The 15,722-nt window shown below is 42.5% G+C and overlaps 2 protein-coding genes across 3 annotated transcripts in view; both read left to right on the top strand.

The window, feature by feature from the left end:
- Nucleotides 1–2,564, top strand: part of LOC138962728 (ganglioside GM2 activator-like) — a 431,559-nt gene extending 428,995 nt beyond the window's left edge. For both annotated transcript variants that reach the window (XM_070334661.1, XM_070334660.1), the window contains 3 exons: nt 401–608; nt 1,020–1,203; nt 2,155–2,564. In XM_070334661.1, coding sequence (XP_070190762.1) covers nt 401–608; nt 1,020–1,203; nt 2,155–2,286 — 524 coding nt within the window. In that variant the 3' untranslated portion in view covers nt 2,287–2,564. The remainder of the gene's footprint in view (nt 1–400; nt 609–1,019; nt 1,204–2,154) is intronic.
- Nucleotides 2,565–3,640: 1,076 nt separating this feature from the next.
- On the top strand, nt 3,641–15,215 carry LOC138962718 (uncharacterized). Its single transcript, XM_070334646.1, has 4 exons — nt 3,641–3,831; nt 5,013–5,220; nt 11,802–12,786; nt 14,634–15,215. Exons 1-4 carry the CDS (start codon nt 3,732–3,734, stop codon nt 14,772–14,774), a joined length of 1,434 nt encoding a protein of 477 aa, XP_070190747.1. The 5' UTR covers nt 3,641–3,731; the 3' UTR covers nt 14,775–15,215.
- The last annotated feature ends 507 nt before the right edge of the window (nt 15,216–15,722 follow it).

Raw genomic sequence — 15,722 nt, 5'->3', positions numbered from 1 at the left:
GTGCCGGTCGTGATCCCTTTAGTCTCTACGTTGTGATACATAAGACGAATTCCGGAAATAACTTTGTCGGGTTTGAAAGGGTTTGGAAAGAGTGATTACTCTTGCATTTGCGCAGACAAACATTGCCATGTGTTTCCTGTGCACGTGTTTGAGACACGCCCTCTAATGGGCCTTTCACACCGTAATCCCAAAACAGAGAGACTGCTAAGGTTCCAACATTCAGAATCAAAAAACAAAAATTTTAGGTTGATGGAACGTTTAATATTGACACTGGGTCGACGTACTAGTAAATGTAACGTTTTGTTTTGTCAATAACAAACGTTCCGTTAACCTACAATTCTTTTTTTATTTTTATTCTCCAACACAGTGTTAACATGCTTTCCAACATTTGATGCTGCAGGTCAGAACAGGGAATCAGAACTGCTGGGGTTCACATCGGCACAGGTGACCGCGTCCTACCCCATACCCGTGCCCGGTGATATCCACGTCACTGGTGCTCTTGCAGTTCATCGTGACGCCACTGGTGACGTGTCGCTTGACGTCATCATTGAGCGTTACCTGGGCTTCTTCTGGTTGGACGTTCCTTGCATCAGTGGCGTCGGCAGCTGGTACGGTTTTGTTACCCCTCCCACCCCATCCCACACCCCAACAAGACCCGTAAATAAGGGGTATTGGTCCAGTCTGTCCGTTTGCTTGTTCTTCTGTCTGCACTCAGATTTCATGTGTTTATGAGCTGAAATGTAATGTGTGTGTGTGTGTGTGTGTGTGTGTGTGGTGTGTGTGTGTGTGTGTGTGGTGTGTGTGTGTGTGTGTATATGTGTGTGTGTGTGTGTGTGTGTGTAAATATGTGCATGTCTATCTGTCTATCTGTCCGTCCGTCCGTCCGTCCGTATGTGCCTGTACGTGTGTGTTAAATTCCTGTCTGTATGTGAAAGTCATTCCACCAGCCCAAGCCTTGTCTACAAAGGCTCACAAACAACTCATCAAACCCACCTTACACTGTCGTCTCTCTATCCCAGCAAATACCCCAATGCCTGCGGAATGCTGAGCAGTGCCTTCGGAAACGGCACGGCTGGGTGTCCGGCCCAATTGGTTGACGCCAACATCCCCTGTACGTGCCCGATCCGTGCGGGCACCTATACCCTAAACAACGCCAGTTTTACCATTCCTGAAGTCAGCGGCATCTGGTCTTGGCTAGCCGAGGTGAGAGAGGAAGCAAAATGGAGTGTGGATCGATACGTTTATTGAAAAGACTGTATTGATTTGGGTGCAGGGGGACTCCTTTTAAGTCCCCTCCACCCGCCCAAAAGTAAAGTCACATACCCCTCTTTTAAAACTTTTTTTTTGGGGGTGGGGATTTTGAGGGTGTTTTTCTCGACATTTATTTAAATTCTTCTGTTAACTAACCTCCGTTTTAACAAATCGCTCCTTTAAACGACATATTTTTCTCATATATTTGGAAGAATTAAAACCGGGAATACGTACACTATCATTGAAATCTTCTTTTCTCATCTGTTCCATTAACCAACCACCTTAGCTTTGTCTAAATCTTCCTTATTCTCGTCTCGTTCTGCCGGTGTAACACCTCTGGAACTGTCCGCAAGGGACGAACTGGTTTTACCAAACGGGATGTTACACCGGAAGTGTTTTGAGACGAGAACAAATGAGGTCATTTTTGTCTCAGTTCCGTAATTCTGATAAATCGGCCGTTTTTATCGCAACCTCTGTCATAACCTTTCTTTCATAATGTAAGCAACAACCGAACAGGGGCCTAGAATCCCAGAGACCAAAAAATACCCCTTTGCAAATGCTGAATAAGATCTGGGGGGGACTTTGCTCCTAGATCCTCATGCACCCACCCCGGCGCCTCGCCAGCCCCTGTACCCCTGCCTCATTTTGGAAACGCTTCCCGTTCACACCCTGGGTCAAGTCCAGAGATTTTTAATTAAATTTTTGTAATTTGTTTATTGTTATCTTAGATTGTTATCTACATATAATTATTGTTCTCTTGTTAAAACAGACATTCTGATGTCTGTATGTTTATGCTGTATTGTATTCAAAACGTGATTACATTTTTTTTTCTCAAACAAACAAAATGCCCTGAGAATCGTCATAACTTCATCTCATTGTTTTTCGTTTTTCTTTGTGTTCAAGGGAGACTATCGAGTGACCGCCAAACTGATCGACAACCCCACTGGACAGGAGTTGGCGTGTCAACACCTGGAGATGACCCTCGTGGATGGTCATCCCTCTTGTTCCGGATTCTTGTGCAGCATTTTTGGCTAGACACTATTCTTCAGACTTTTCTCATACGCAGTGAAAGTCTATGCCAGCCCTCAGAGAGAGAAACTTAGAAGTTTCTGCTGCGTTGAGCTGTTGTCTCGCTCGTCAGCGATTCTTTGCTGACTTATTAAACATATTTTTTTCAATGATTTGGTAGATGGAGATTTTGTACATCAAAAAGGAATACCGTAAATTTGATATGATGTCCGAAATGACGACGTGGGAATACAAACAATTGTCACTGTACTGATCACTTGGCACACAATAAAAGAAACGTTTTTCGTGTTTGTGATCATAACGTGCGTTGTTTGGGATGAACGATGAGTTCTAATGGATGTAAAATGTGCACAAAGGAGCTGATAAGAGCTTATCGTAACAAATGATTTGCTGGTTGCGTCATTAAAGTTGCATATTCAGTATCATCATACTTGAGGCCATTATCAGATGGAACCGCAATCACACACATTCGCACACACACCCACGCAAACACGCACGCACGCACGTAAAAATATCTACACACACACACACACACACACACACACACATACACACACACACACACACAAACATTCGCACACACGCACGCACGCACGCACGCACACACACACACACACACACACACACACACACACACATTCGCACACAGAACTCACGCAAACACGAACAGACGCACACACGGAGTAAGAAAAAGTGTGGGCACACGTACTTTTTGTCCCAGAATAATTATAGGTTATCTTCTTTATCTTCTTCAATTTAAAGAAGCAAGTTCAACTCGACCAGACACACACACTCGACCAAACGCATCCCCCCCCCCCCCCACACACACACACACATGAACGCACCCACGAACGAACGCACGTACGCACATACACACACACGCGCACGCACACACAGACACACAAACGCATATACACGCACGCACGCACGCACACACGCACACTCACACACACGCACAAAACACAAACACATGGAAACGCGTGCACACACTCGCTCACACATACACACAAAACACACACACACACACACACACACACACACACACTTTACATTCTGCTATACACTTGCGGTATGACAACACACCATGGAATTAATTGTGGCGTCCCAAACTTTTATCATTCTTATACATTGGGTGACCTAATATCGTGACTCAAATAATCACATTGTTAAACTACAAATATTGACCACGCGCGCGTGGTAGATTCAGCTTGTAATAAGACAATTTTGCTTACAAATCCAAAAACAGTATAAACTTTGGAACGTGAGTTTAATAAACCTACCTGGAGATGACTGCTTTAATATGTCCTCAAACAAGATAAGGAAAAAGACATAATTATTAACATAGAAAACCTTTCACGATTTTTTACTACACCAGTAACTTCTGGCTTCATATAGAAAAGTAGTACGAACAGATTTCAACCGAGCGGACAGGTGCAGGTGTGGAGCGAACAATGGCGAATTCTGGCAATTTTCTCGCTTTTTGTGGGTTTTTTCTTTGCTTCCTGGTTGGTGTTTCTGGACTTGTGAGCCACTTTAAGCTTGGAGAATGCAGTGAGTTTTGTTATATTTGTTTCAAATTTGAAAAATGTATTCTCAAATCTGCCAACAGCATGCTTAGTCTCTGCTTTTTAATACGACAGACTTCGGCCAATGCTAAACATTTGTGGTTTTCTTTCTATTTGAATGAATGACGAGAGAGTTAAAAAAAAAAAAAAAAGCTTAAATGGATCGATATCTGCGTTTCAAGCATTGTTCAGTTAGTAGACGCTTCTCGTGTCAAGTTTCATTTGCAATCATAATCTAAAAAATATGTGTAACAAAACGTAGTTCCTATAGTTAACCGGCCCCTTTCAACCTCTCCAAATTATAAAGAAAGAAAGAAAGAAATTTTTTTAAAAATAAATAATTTAACACATAATAAAACTGAAACTTTATCCGTACTTATTACCAATTCAGTGCCCCATATGGCTTTTTGACCAATCAGGACGGATTCTAGGTGACCCTCTAAATGTTATAACGTTCAGGCAGGGACCCTTTTTGTTTATCACGCTAAAAATTAACAAGACAAAGTAAATATGTTAATTCAACAATATCAGCGTGATTTATTCTAAAGAATGACACTTCAAATGCTGTCAGATAATACTCTCTTTAACTAGATACCGAAAAGCGAGTTTTGTTGGTGGGTGCGTTACGGAACAGCAAGGCACCGCCCATCGTCTGAGTGTACAATGCCGACCGCTCACTTGAAATCTAAATGATCAAAGTTCACAAAAATCAAGTTAAATTGCGTCACTCTCTTTACATCAAATGTATCTTTACGTCATTTCCCATCCGTCTGGAGTCGGTTCTAAATCTGTCGCTCTCTGTTCAACGAGAAAAAGAGAAGAAACCGAAACGCATGTTCAACATGGTTTATCTTGTGAGATAAACAAAAAGGGTCCCTGCCTGAACGTTATAACATTTAGAGGGTCACCTAGAATCTGCCCTGATTGGTCAAAAAGCCATATGGGGTACCGAATTGGTAATAAAATGTATTAATGTAAGGTGTTTTAAAGCTAGTGAACAGCCTAGACAAAACTTAGAGACCAACATCGGCGTGCGGCAGATTAAGCTCTAGCTTTTAGTGCTGACATCGCTAAATTTAGATCCGTGGACTTCTACTTTAACACGGCTTGGTCTCCTGGAGACGGATTTTCGGCTATAAAAGCTTCATTACTGTAAACTTCCCACAGTGAATATCAGCCAGGAGGTGGGCCGCATCGCATCGTTGACCTTGACCCCGTACCCGCCCAAGTTGCCTGGTGACCTCACGGTGTCCGGCAGCATCCACCTCTACCAGCCGGTCAAGGGCAACGTCACGGCCAAGGTGGAGATCCGGCGTAAGCTGGGTTTCCTTGGATACGCTCTGGCCATTCCCTGCATCTCAAATCTGGGCACTTGGTGAGTTGAAGAGACGTCCTCTTACGTCCTCTGACTTCGATACGGCATTAAGTTGACACTTACCACGTCCCAATACTTAGATTCGGCTTAAACTGGGCATCTTTTGATACGCTTTTGCCATTCTTCAATGTAGGAACTTGGTGAGTTGAACGTGTTGATGCGTCCTCTTACGTCCTCTTACTTAGATACGGCATTAACTTGGTGAACTAAAGACACGTCTAGATAACTAGATACGGCGTAAACTGGAAATCTTTGGATACGCTCTGGCCATTCCATGCATCTCCAACGTGGGCACTTGGTGAGTTGAAGACACGTTCAGATACGTAGATACGGCATAAGCTTGGCAGAATTGGCTTGGATTCGCTCTAAACATTCCTTGCATTTGAAATCGAAGAAACGCAAAGATACTTAGATGCAGCATAAACTGGGCGTCTTTGGATCCTTGCATCTCAAATGTGAGAACTTGGTGAGTTTAAGAGAGGTCCTCCCATGTCCATGTTGACGCTTGCCACGTTCAGATATTTAGATTCGGCGTAAACTGGGCATCTTTCAAAACGCTCTGGCCATTCCCTGTATCTCCCATGTGGGCACTTGGTGACTCAAACGTGAAGAGACGTCCTATGCGTCTTCTTACTTCGACACGGCACTAAGTGGGCATTTGTGGGTTGAAGACACGTCCAGATACTTAGATACGGCGGAAACTTGAGTTCATTGGATACGCTCTGGCCATTCCATGCATCTCCAATTTGGGCACTTGGTGAGTTGACGACACGTCCAGATACTTAGATACGGCATAAGCTTGGCAGCATTGGCTTGGATTCGCTCTTAAAATTCCTTGCATTTGAAGTCGAAGAAACGCAAATATACTTAGATACGGCATAAGCTTGGCAGCTTTGGCTTGGATTCGCTTTTAACAATCCTTATATTTGAAGTCGAAGAAACGCACTTGGTGAGTTTAAGAGAGGTCCTCCCATGACCTCATACTTATATACGGCATTAAGTTGACATTTGACACGTCCAGATACTTAGATTCGGCGTAAACTGGGTATCTTTGGATAGTGTGAGCACTTGTGGAGTTGAAGAGACGTTCTGTTACGTCCTCTTGCTTAGATACAGCTTTAATCCCCGAGTACGCAGTACTAGGGTCCAGCAGACTTTAATTGTGTGTCTATGTATCTGTCTGTCTGTCTGTCTCGACTTAACAGCTTATTGCTGGGAAACTACTGGGCGCAGTTCTTTCAAAAGTTGATACACTAACTTGATAATAGGTCCGATTGATCGTATTAAAACTTCATAATGTTACCTGGGACCTAAATGCGAAATATTCCACCAAAACGACTCTTAACGGGGGGAGTTTTTGCGGTGGGAGGCTGGTCGCTTTGCGAACAGCCTGAACTAAAGGGGAGACTTGGGCGGCCTCAGCCGAACACGTCACGCAGTGACGAGAAAAGCATGATTTGCAAGCCAGCCGCAGCTGGTGGGGATTTGGTCTCGGCAAAGAAACTACAATACATGTACAGTGCTTGGTCTCGGTGAGACTGAAGGAGAGAGAGAGCGACAGATACACACAGTGATTCTTTTTCTTCTTCTTCGGCGTTCCAGGATTTTTGGCCTCAGGTCAGACTTCAAGTTTTGTAGCTTGAATAAAGCTAGTGGTCAGGATCAGGGAGTCTTTGGTGCCCCAGAGTTGCTCCTGCAGTGTGGCACCTTGTGGCCAGTGATCTGTTCTGGCTTCAAGGCGCACAACTCTAGTAAAGTTGTAGCACGTCCGTCTATGGCCAAAGTGATCCGGGTTCGATTCCCGGCATGGGCGGTCTATTTTTTTTTATTTTTTATAAATTTTTGTTTACTATTGTTTATTATGAACGTTTTAATGTTTTATTTCACTCTAATAATTTTTTTAATTGTGTAAAATAAATCAATAATTTTTTTTTTTTTTTTTTTTTTAAATATAAGTGATCCGGGTTCGATTCCCGGCATGGGCGGTCTATTTTTTTATTTTGTTATATATTTTTTTTAAATTCTTGTTTACTATTGTTTATTATGAACGTTTTAATGTTTTATTTTACTCTAAGTCTAATATGTTTTTTAATTGTGTAAAATAAATTAAAAAAATTTTTTTTTTTTAAATCCACGTGCACAAGACAAAAACTTTCATACTGGGGGAGCGAGCCAGTCTGAAGAGTACTCGGGTCCAGCGCCAGCGTTTTTTATTGACACTCGGTTAGTTGAAGACACGTCCAGATACCCAGATGTCAAAACTTGACTAAATGTAAAACCAAGAACCCGAACTTTCACTTAGACCCATACCAAACAAAATCGTCAGCCTGTGGGGTTTATGTGCGTAGAGGGTATTTTATGTTTACGAATTGATTTCATAACAAACACTGAGTGGCAATCTGTGGAATAAATTTATCAAAAATGTCTCTTTCTGCATAGGAAGCGGTCAGAGTGTTGAGACTTGGTGCATGTTAAATTACCGTAGCGGAGATATTCTTATCCCATTTAATAGCTTGGAGACATATGAGAACGTGAACGGAACTGTTTTCATTGGAATCATTGTGCAGAGTTTCGTTGACGGTGGCCAACAATCTTTTACTAAGCAGCTAAACTACAAAAATAAATTTCATTCCTGGAGCAAAGGAGCAGAAAACGATCAACGGTCTTTGTCTTGGATTAGAGGCACACGCCTGCTCGTGAAAACAGATCTGCTTACTGTCTCAGATCTGCCAAGGCTTTCACGTATAATAAGACCATCCCTCCACTTTCATGATTTGGTGACCCATCGAAAATGTACAGCCTGACTGCACTCTGTTCACAGTTGGAATTGTTTTATGTGTGAGTTTTGTAAAAGTCACTGATGCGTTTTTTTCCCAGAAATTAATTCTTGAAAACAATCCAATTCACTGCAGCAAGCAGACATGGTGTTGGTTTTGGGTAGCTGACCAAGTGGAGGGGTGGCTAATGGCTAATATGTTATATGAAGTCTTATATTGCGCGCGTATCTCCAGACTCGGACTCAAGGCGCAGGGATCTATTTATGCCGTGTGAGATGGACTTTTTTACACAATACATCACGCATTCACATCGACCAGCAGATCGCAGCCATTTCGGCGCATATCCTACTTTTCACGGCCTATTATTCCAAGTCACACGGGTATTTTGGTGGACATTTTTTATCTATGCCTATACAATTTTGCCAGGAAAGACCCTTTTGTCAATCGTGGGATCTTTAACGTGCACACCCCAATGTAGTGTACACAAAGGGACCTCGGTTTTTCGTCTCATCCGAAAGACTAGCACTTGAACCCACCACCTAGGTTCGGAAAGGGGGGAGAAAATTGCTAAAGCCCTGACCCAGGGTTGAACTCGCAACCTCTCGCTTCCGAGCGCAAGTGCGTTACCACTCGGCCACCCAGTCCTACATTGGGAGCTTAGTTCTTTCTTCTTCTTTTTAAGTTGATGAAATCAGATGCATCCTTTTGATGACACAAACCCATGCTCAACCCAATCCTAACATTTAATCCCTTCCAGCTCCCAGCGTCTGGCCAGAAAATAGTCCACAGTATCATCTGACGTGAGGGTTGGTGAGGTCGAAAGGGTCAGGCGTAGGTTCCGATGACCTACCTAGATAAAACAGTGCCACAACGTGTATAGAGTATTGGAGAAGAATGTTTCCTTTGGGGCTATGTGATAACGTGGATCGAGAATAAGAGTAAGAATGTTTCCTTTTTGGGTTCATGTTCCCATTACATGGAGAGAGTATTAGAGAAATAATGTTTCATTTTTGGTTGCATGTTTCTATTACTTGGAGAGAGTATTAGAGTAATAATGTTTCATTTTTGTTGGCATGTTTCTGTTACTTGGAGAGAGTATTAGAGTAATAATGTTTCATTTTTGTTGGCATGTTTCTATTACTTGGAGAGAGTATTAGAGTAATAATGTTTCCCAAATGTTACAAAAAGCCGGATATGACGTCATCAAAGGTATTTATCGAAAAAAAGAAAAAAACGTCCGGGGATATCACTCCCAGAAACTCTCATGTCAAATTTCATAAAGATCGGTCCAGTAGTTTAGTCTGAATCGCTCTACACACACACACGCACAGACAGACAGACAGACAGACACACACACACACACACACACACACACACACACACACACACACACACACACACACACACACACATACACCACGACCCTCGTCTCTCTCTCTCTCTCTCTATCTCTCTCTCTCTCTCTCTCTCTCTCTCTCTCTCTCGAGAGAGAGAGAGAGAGAGAGAGAGAGAGAGAGAGAGAGAAAATGAAATGAAATAAAGGTAGGCCCTATATTAGGTTCATAGTATGTTATCAACCACAGTTATAATCCAGTACTAGTGAAACTAAATCATTAAAAAAATATCCAAAAACAAAAAGACTGCCAACGTTCCACAATTCAGAATAAAAAAAACAAGAAAGGTAGGTTGTTGGAACGTTTGTTATTGACAAAACAATACATGCACAGATATTTCGACCCAACGGTCTTTTAAGTGAACAGACAAACAAATATTCACACAAAACGTATCTTGATAGAATCAGTTTTCGCCCACTCGTCAGGATTTTTTTCATTTTTTACATTTAGTCAAGTTTTGACTAAATGTTTTAACATAGAGGGGGAATCGAGACGAGGGTCGTGGTGTATGTTTGTATATGTGTGTGTGTGTGTGTGTGTGTGTATGTGTGTGTGTGTGTGTGTGTGTATGTGTGTGTATGTGTCTGTGTGTGTATGTGTGTGTGTGTGTGTGTGTGTGTGTGTGTGTGTGTGTGTGTGTGTAGAGCGATTCAGAGTAAACTACTGGACCGATCTTTATGAAATTTTACATGAAAGTTCCTGAGTATGACATCCCCAGACGTTTTTTTTCCATTCTTTTGATAAATGTCTTTGATGACGTCATATCCGGCTTTTTGTAAAAAGTTGAGGCGGCACTGTCACACTCTCATTTTTCAATAAAATTGATTGAAAATTTGGCCAAGCAATCTTCGACAAAGCCCGGACTTTGGTATTGCATTTCAGCTTGAAAACTGAAAAATTGATTAATGACTTTGGTCATTAAAAATATGAAAATTGTAATTGAAATATTTTTTTTTGTAAAACGATCTAAAATTACGTTCATCTTATTTTTCATCATTTTTTGATTCCAAAAACATAAATATGTTATATTCGGATTAAAAACAAGCTATGAAAATGAAAAATATAAAAATTATGATTAAAATTAAATTTTCGAAATCGAGTTAAAAACAATTTCACCTTATTTTTTGTCGATTCCTGATTCAAAAAACATATAGATATGATATGTTTGGATTAAAAACACGCTCATAAAGTTAAAACGAAGAGAGGTACAGAAAAGCGTGCTATGCAGCTCAGCGCAACCACTACCGCGCTAAACAGGCTCATCAGTTTTACTGCCTTTTGCACGAGCGGCGGACTACGGTCATTGAGACAAAATGCAGTGCGTTCAGTTTCATTCTGTGAGTTCCACAGCTTGACTAAATGTTGTATTTTCGCCTTAGTACGCGACTTGTTTTTCATACAATCATTCATTCGCTCGATTTCCTGACGAGTGGGCAAAAACTGATTCTATCAAGATAAGTTTTGTGTGTGTAACCGAGTGCCGAAACACTACGATCACCTCGGGAGGCGAAGTGCAATCAAACAGGATTGAAAATGTTAGGCAGGTTTCCATTAACATACAGACAATCGGAAACCACCAGACCCCATCACAAACAGAATTCCACAATCCAGAGGTGTTGACTTAAAAGCCAACAACTCGGGTGCAGAGTCTGCTGTGAAAGGAGCGGTAGCCTCCCCTGTCACAATCGCCCCCGTTTGAATGAACTCCGTCCCGAAGTTCCGAACCGGGGGACCACTGTCCATCCCAAGTTCGCAGAATGGGAACAGCACGAAAATGTTCAGTGGTCATATTATGCCATTACCTGAACATATCATGCCGAGTCCCATCCCTGCTCGCAAGCGCCAGATGTAACCGAGTGCCGAAACACTACGATCACCTCGGGAGGCGAAGTGCAATCAAACAGGATTGAAAATGTTAGGGCTAATTTCTTAGCCCTATAAAAACTGTTATGCAAACCCGAAGGTTTCCATTAACATACAGACAATCGGAAACCACCAGACCCCATCACAAACAGAATTCCACAATCCAAAGGTGTTGACTTAAAAGCCAACAACTCGGGTGCAGAGTCTGCTGTGAAAGGAGCGGTAGCCTCCCCTGTCACATGTGAATATTTGTTTGTGTGTTCACTTAAAAGACCGTTGGGTCGAAATATCTGTGAATGTATTGTTTTGTCAATAACAAACGTTCCAACAACCTACCTTTCTTGGTTTGTTTTATTCTGAATCATCAAAAAATGTCATCTGTGTACGGAGAGCACCCAGGTTGTTCAGTTCTGGTACATGACTTTGCCTTCTAAATTAATCACTCCCTAGCTACATTACCAGCAGGAACCATTTCATTTTTGTTGTACGCTTCTAATTTCGTTCGTTTCTAATAGTAAAGTTACACATGTTTTTTTCTCTGTGCCAGTACCTACACAGACGTCTGCGCATTGATCAGCGGAAAAGTCAAAACCACCACAGCAGTACCAACAACAACTACAGCAGTACCGACAACAACTACAGTCGTACCAACATCAACTACAGCAGTACCAACATCAACTACACCAGTACCGACAGTTACCACATCTGTACCGCAAACCACTGCATCTGTTCCTACACAAAAGTCAGCATCCGTCTCTGATATGCCTGTAACCAGCCGCTTACCCTCAACCGATTCACCAGTTACTACATCCACTGCATCCACTGGCGGACCTGTCACCAGTACAAAGATGGCTACCGACACTCTCATCTCCAGTACAGCTACCCCCATAACATATGCGTCTGTTTGGACGTCGACGCTCGGTGACGTTAGTAATGGCAATGACGTCAGAACCACAGAAGCGTCAGACCCGCTGATTGGCCGCCGTGACGTGGACGGGGATGGAGATTGGGTGGCCGGTACTGACTCTGACATAGTCTCAAACCCTACCGTCTCTTCACGTTCTACTTCGAAAGCGTCTGAGATGGCTGTCACTCTACTACCAGCCACCAAAACGTCACAGCCAGTTCAGAACACTGTTAGTACAGCAGCATCAGAAACATCAGAACCGGTTCAAACCACTGAGTCAACAGCAGCAGTTACCCAAACTCAAGAGCCAGTCAAGAGCACTGCCACCATGACACCATCTAGTACAGTTTCGCCGGCCACAGAAACCCAACCCCCAACAACAAGCACTGCAACCATGAAAGCAACGGACAAACCCGTAACGCAAAGTGTCACTGACGTCAGCAAAACGCCATCAACTACGTCATTCCTGCAGGAGGTTTCCATGACGACGGAGAAGTACGAGTGCCCGGCTATCTTGGCTGACAACAACATCCCGTGTCGCTGTCCTTTTGACGTTGGGGTCTACACCATCCCGCCCACCTTCTTCCGAATCCCGGACCTCGGCACATTTAGCTCGCTTGCAAAGGTAATTGAGCATCCATGGCCAAAGACGGCACAAAAACAGAGGCGAAATATTTATTTAGCTTGTAGGACATAAAGCATTCTCTCTTTCTTTCTTTTTACATTTAGTCAAGTTTTGACTAAATGTTTTAACGTAGAGGGGGGAATCGAGACGAGGGTGTGGTGTATGTGTGTGTGTGTGTGTGTGTGTGTGTGTGTGTGTGTGTGTGTGTGTGTGTGTGTGTATGTGTGTGTGTGTGTCTGCCTGTCTGTCTGTCTGTCTGTGCGTGTGTGTGTGTAGAGCGATTCAGACCAAACTACTGGACCAATCTTTATGAAATTTTACATGAGAGTTCCTGCGAATGATACCCCCGGACTTTTTTTTCATTTTTTTCGATAAATGTCTTTCATGACGTCATATCCGGCTTTTTGTAAAAGTTGAGGCGGCACTGTCACACCCTCATTTTTCAATCAAATGGATTGAAATTTTGGCCAAGCAATCTTCGACGAAGGCCGGACTTCGGTATTGCATTTCAGCTTGGTGGCTAAAAAATTAATTAATGACTTTGGTCATTAAAAATCTGAAAATTGTAAAAAAACAACATTTTTTATAAAACGATCCAAATTTACGTTCATCTTATTCTTTATCATGTTCTGATTCCAAAAACATATAGATATGATATATTTGGATTAAAAACAAGCTCTGAAAATTAAAAATATAAAAATTATGATCAAAATTAAATTTTCAAAATCAATTTAAAAACACTTTCATCTTATTCCTTGTCGGTTCCTGATTCTAAAAACATATAGATATGATATGTTTGGATTAAAAACACGCTCAGAAACTTAAAACGAAGAGAGGTACAGTAAAGCGTGCTATGAAGCACAGCGCAACCGCTACCGCGCCAAACAGGCTCGTCACTTTCACTGCCTTTTGCACTAGCGGCGGACTACGTTCAGTTTCATTCTGTGAGTTCCACAGCTTGACTAAATGTAGTAATTTCGCCTTACGCGACTTGTTTGTTTCTCTGTGCACAGTGGGGATTGTGTTATGAATTAATTAAGTTTTGCAAAAGCTAAAAGTGGTTTGTTTACGAATATAATTCATGAAAGAAAAAAACAATTCCAACTTACCACAGCAAGCAGTCAGAGTGTTGATTTTTTGGTATGTGACCAAGTGGAGGGATGTATTTATCATCCGACAAAGATCTGAGACGGAGAGTCGAATACATAAAATAGATTACACGGCAAGGAGTTTGCCTTTAAAAGTACCGTCCCGGCTTGCCGCTTAATTATTATCAACACAGATCTGTCGAGGCTTTCACTTGGACACATACCAACCTTCTACAGTCTAGCTGCATTCTGGGCAAAGTGGGATTTTTTTTCTGAATATGTTCAACAAAAAGACAGATGTGTCAATGGTTTCATAAAATAAACACGAAATTGCCACTCTACACAGAAAGGAACCAAGCTGTGGGGAAGGGTGCCCAGAGTGCCAGTGTGTGTGTGTGTGTGTGTGTGTGTGTGTGTGTGTGTGTGCACGTAGGTGAATGGATGGGTGTGCGCTTGTAACATCGGTGTGTGTGTGTGTGTGTGTGTGTGTTTGTGTGTGTGTGTGTGTGTGTTTGTGTGTGTGTGTGTGTGTGTGGAGAGAGAGAGAGAGAGAAAGAGAGAGAGAGAGAGAGAGAGAGAGAGAGAGAGAGAGAGAGAGGGAGAGAGAGAGAGAGAGACTGAGAGAAAGAGAGACAGACAGACAGACCGACCGACAGACAGACCGACAGACCGACCGACCGACAGACAGACAGACAGACAGACAGTGTTTATAATGAACATAACATTAACAGTAATTATTTTTGCACGGATGTGTTTCAGGGAGACTACCAGGTGACCGTGAGTTTTTATGACGGCGAGACGGACGAGATGCTAATGTGTCAAATAGCGGAGTTTTCCCTGTCCAGCGGCACTGCCAGCACTCAACAAGAGTGTCACGGACTTGGTTGCATCATCGGTTAGACTGCCAGCCACGATCTATCATTTATATCAGTAAATATGAGGCACTGTCAAAGGGTGATTTCCTCAAGGAGTCAACTTTGTGCAGACTCCCTCTGTGTCCGAGCATCCCCATGTGCACGCATGCGCACGATAAAGACCCCAGGGTCACAAGCCTTGAAAAACACGAATACACGCATGCAAGATAGGGAAAATACCAAAAATATAAAGCCCCTGGGCTCCATCGGCCAACCACCCCCCCCCCCACCACCCCTTTTTTTAAATGTTATTTTTCTTTATACAAAGCCGGGTTTTCCTGTCTCACATGCCCATAAATGGCTTTGTCGTGAGGGCATACAAATTAAAACTAGGTGATTTCCCAGTCACTCAGACATAACACTTATTTGAAAGAAGTGTGTCTTCTTCCATGGATATGTTTTTGAATGAAATAAATTTTAAAGTGGATTTGTTTTTGATGTACCGCTGTGTGCGTGTGTGTGTGAGTTTTCATGGGTGTTGGTGTATGCGCGTGTGTATGTGTGTGTGTGCGTTTGTGTGTGTGTGTGCATTTCAGTATGTGTGTGTGTGTGTGTGTGCATTTCAGTGTGAGTGTATGTGTGTGTGTGTGTGCATTTCAGTGTGAGCGTGTGTGTGTGTGTGCATTTCAGTGTGAGTGTGTGTGTGCATTTCAGTGTGAGTGTGTGTGTGTGTGTGCATTTCAGTGTGTGTGTGTGTGTGTGTAGCAAATCGAGAGAAAACCACATGTGCATTCTTTCATATGATATGCCAATGTTTCTTTTTTCTTTCTTTATTTTTATTTAATGTCTTTGATGACGTCGTATCCGGCTTCCTGCAAAAGTTGAGGCAGCACTGTCAGTGACCTCATTTTCAACCGATTTGGTTGAAGTTTTGGTCAAACAATCTTTAACTCAATCCGGACAATCGGAAGCTTACACATGAATGAGTTTGTTC

The sequence above is a fragment of the Littorina saxatilis genome, linkage group LG3 (assembly GCF_037325665.1).
Source record: "Littorina saxatilis isolate snail1 linkage group LG3, US_GU_Lsax_2.0, whole genome shotgun sequence".
Lineage (NCBI taxonomy): Eukaryota > Metazoa > Mollusca > Gastropoda > Littorinimorpha > Littorinidae > Littorina > Littorina saxatilis.
This window is presented reverse-complemented; position numbering and strand designations above follow the sequence as displayed.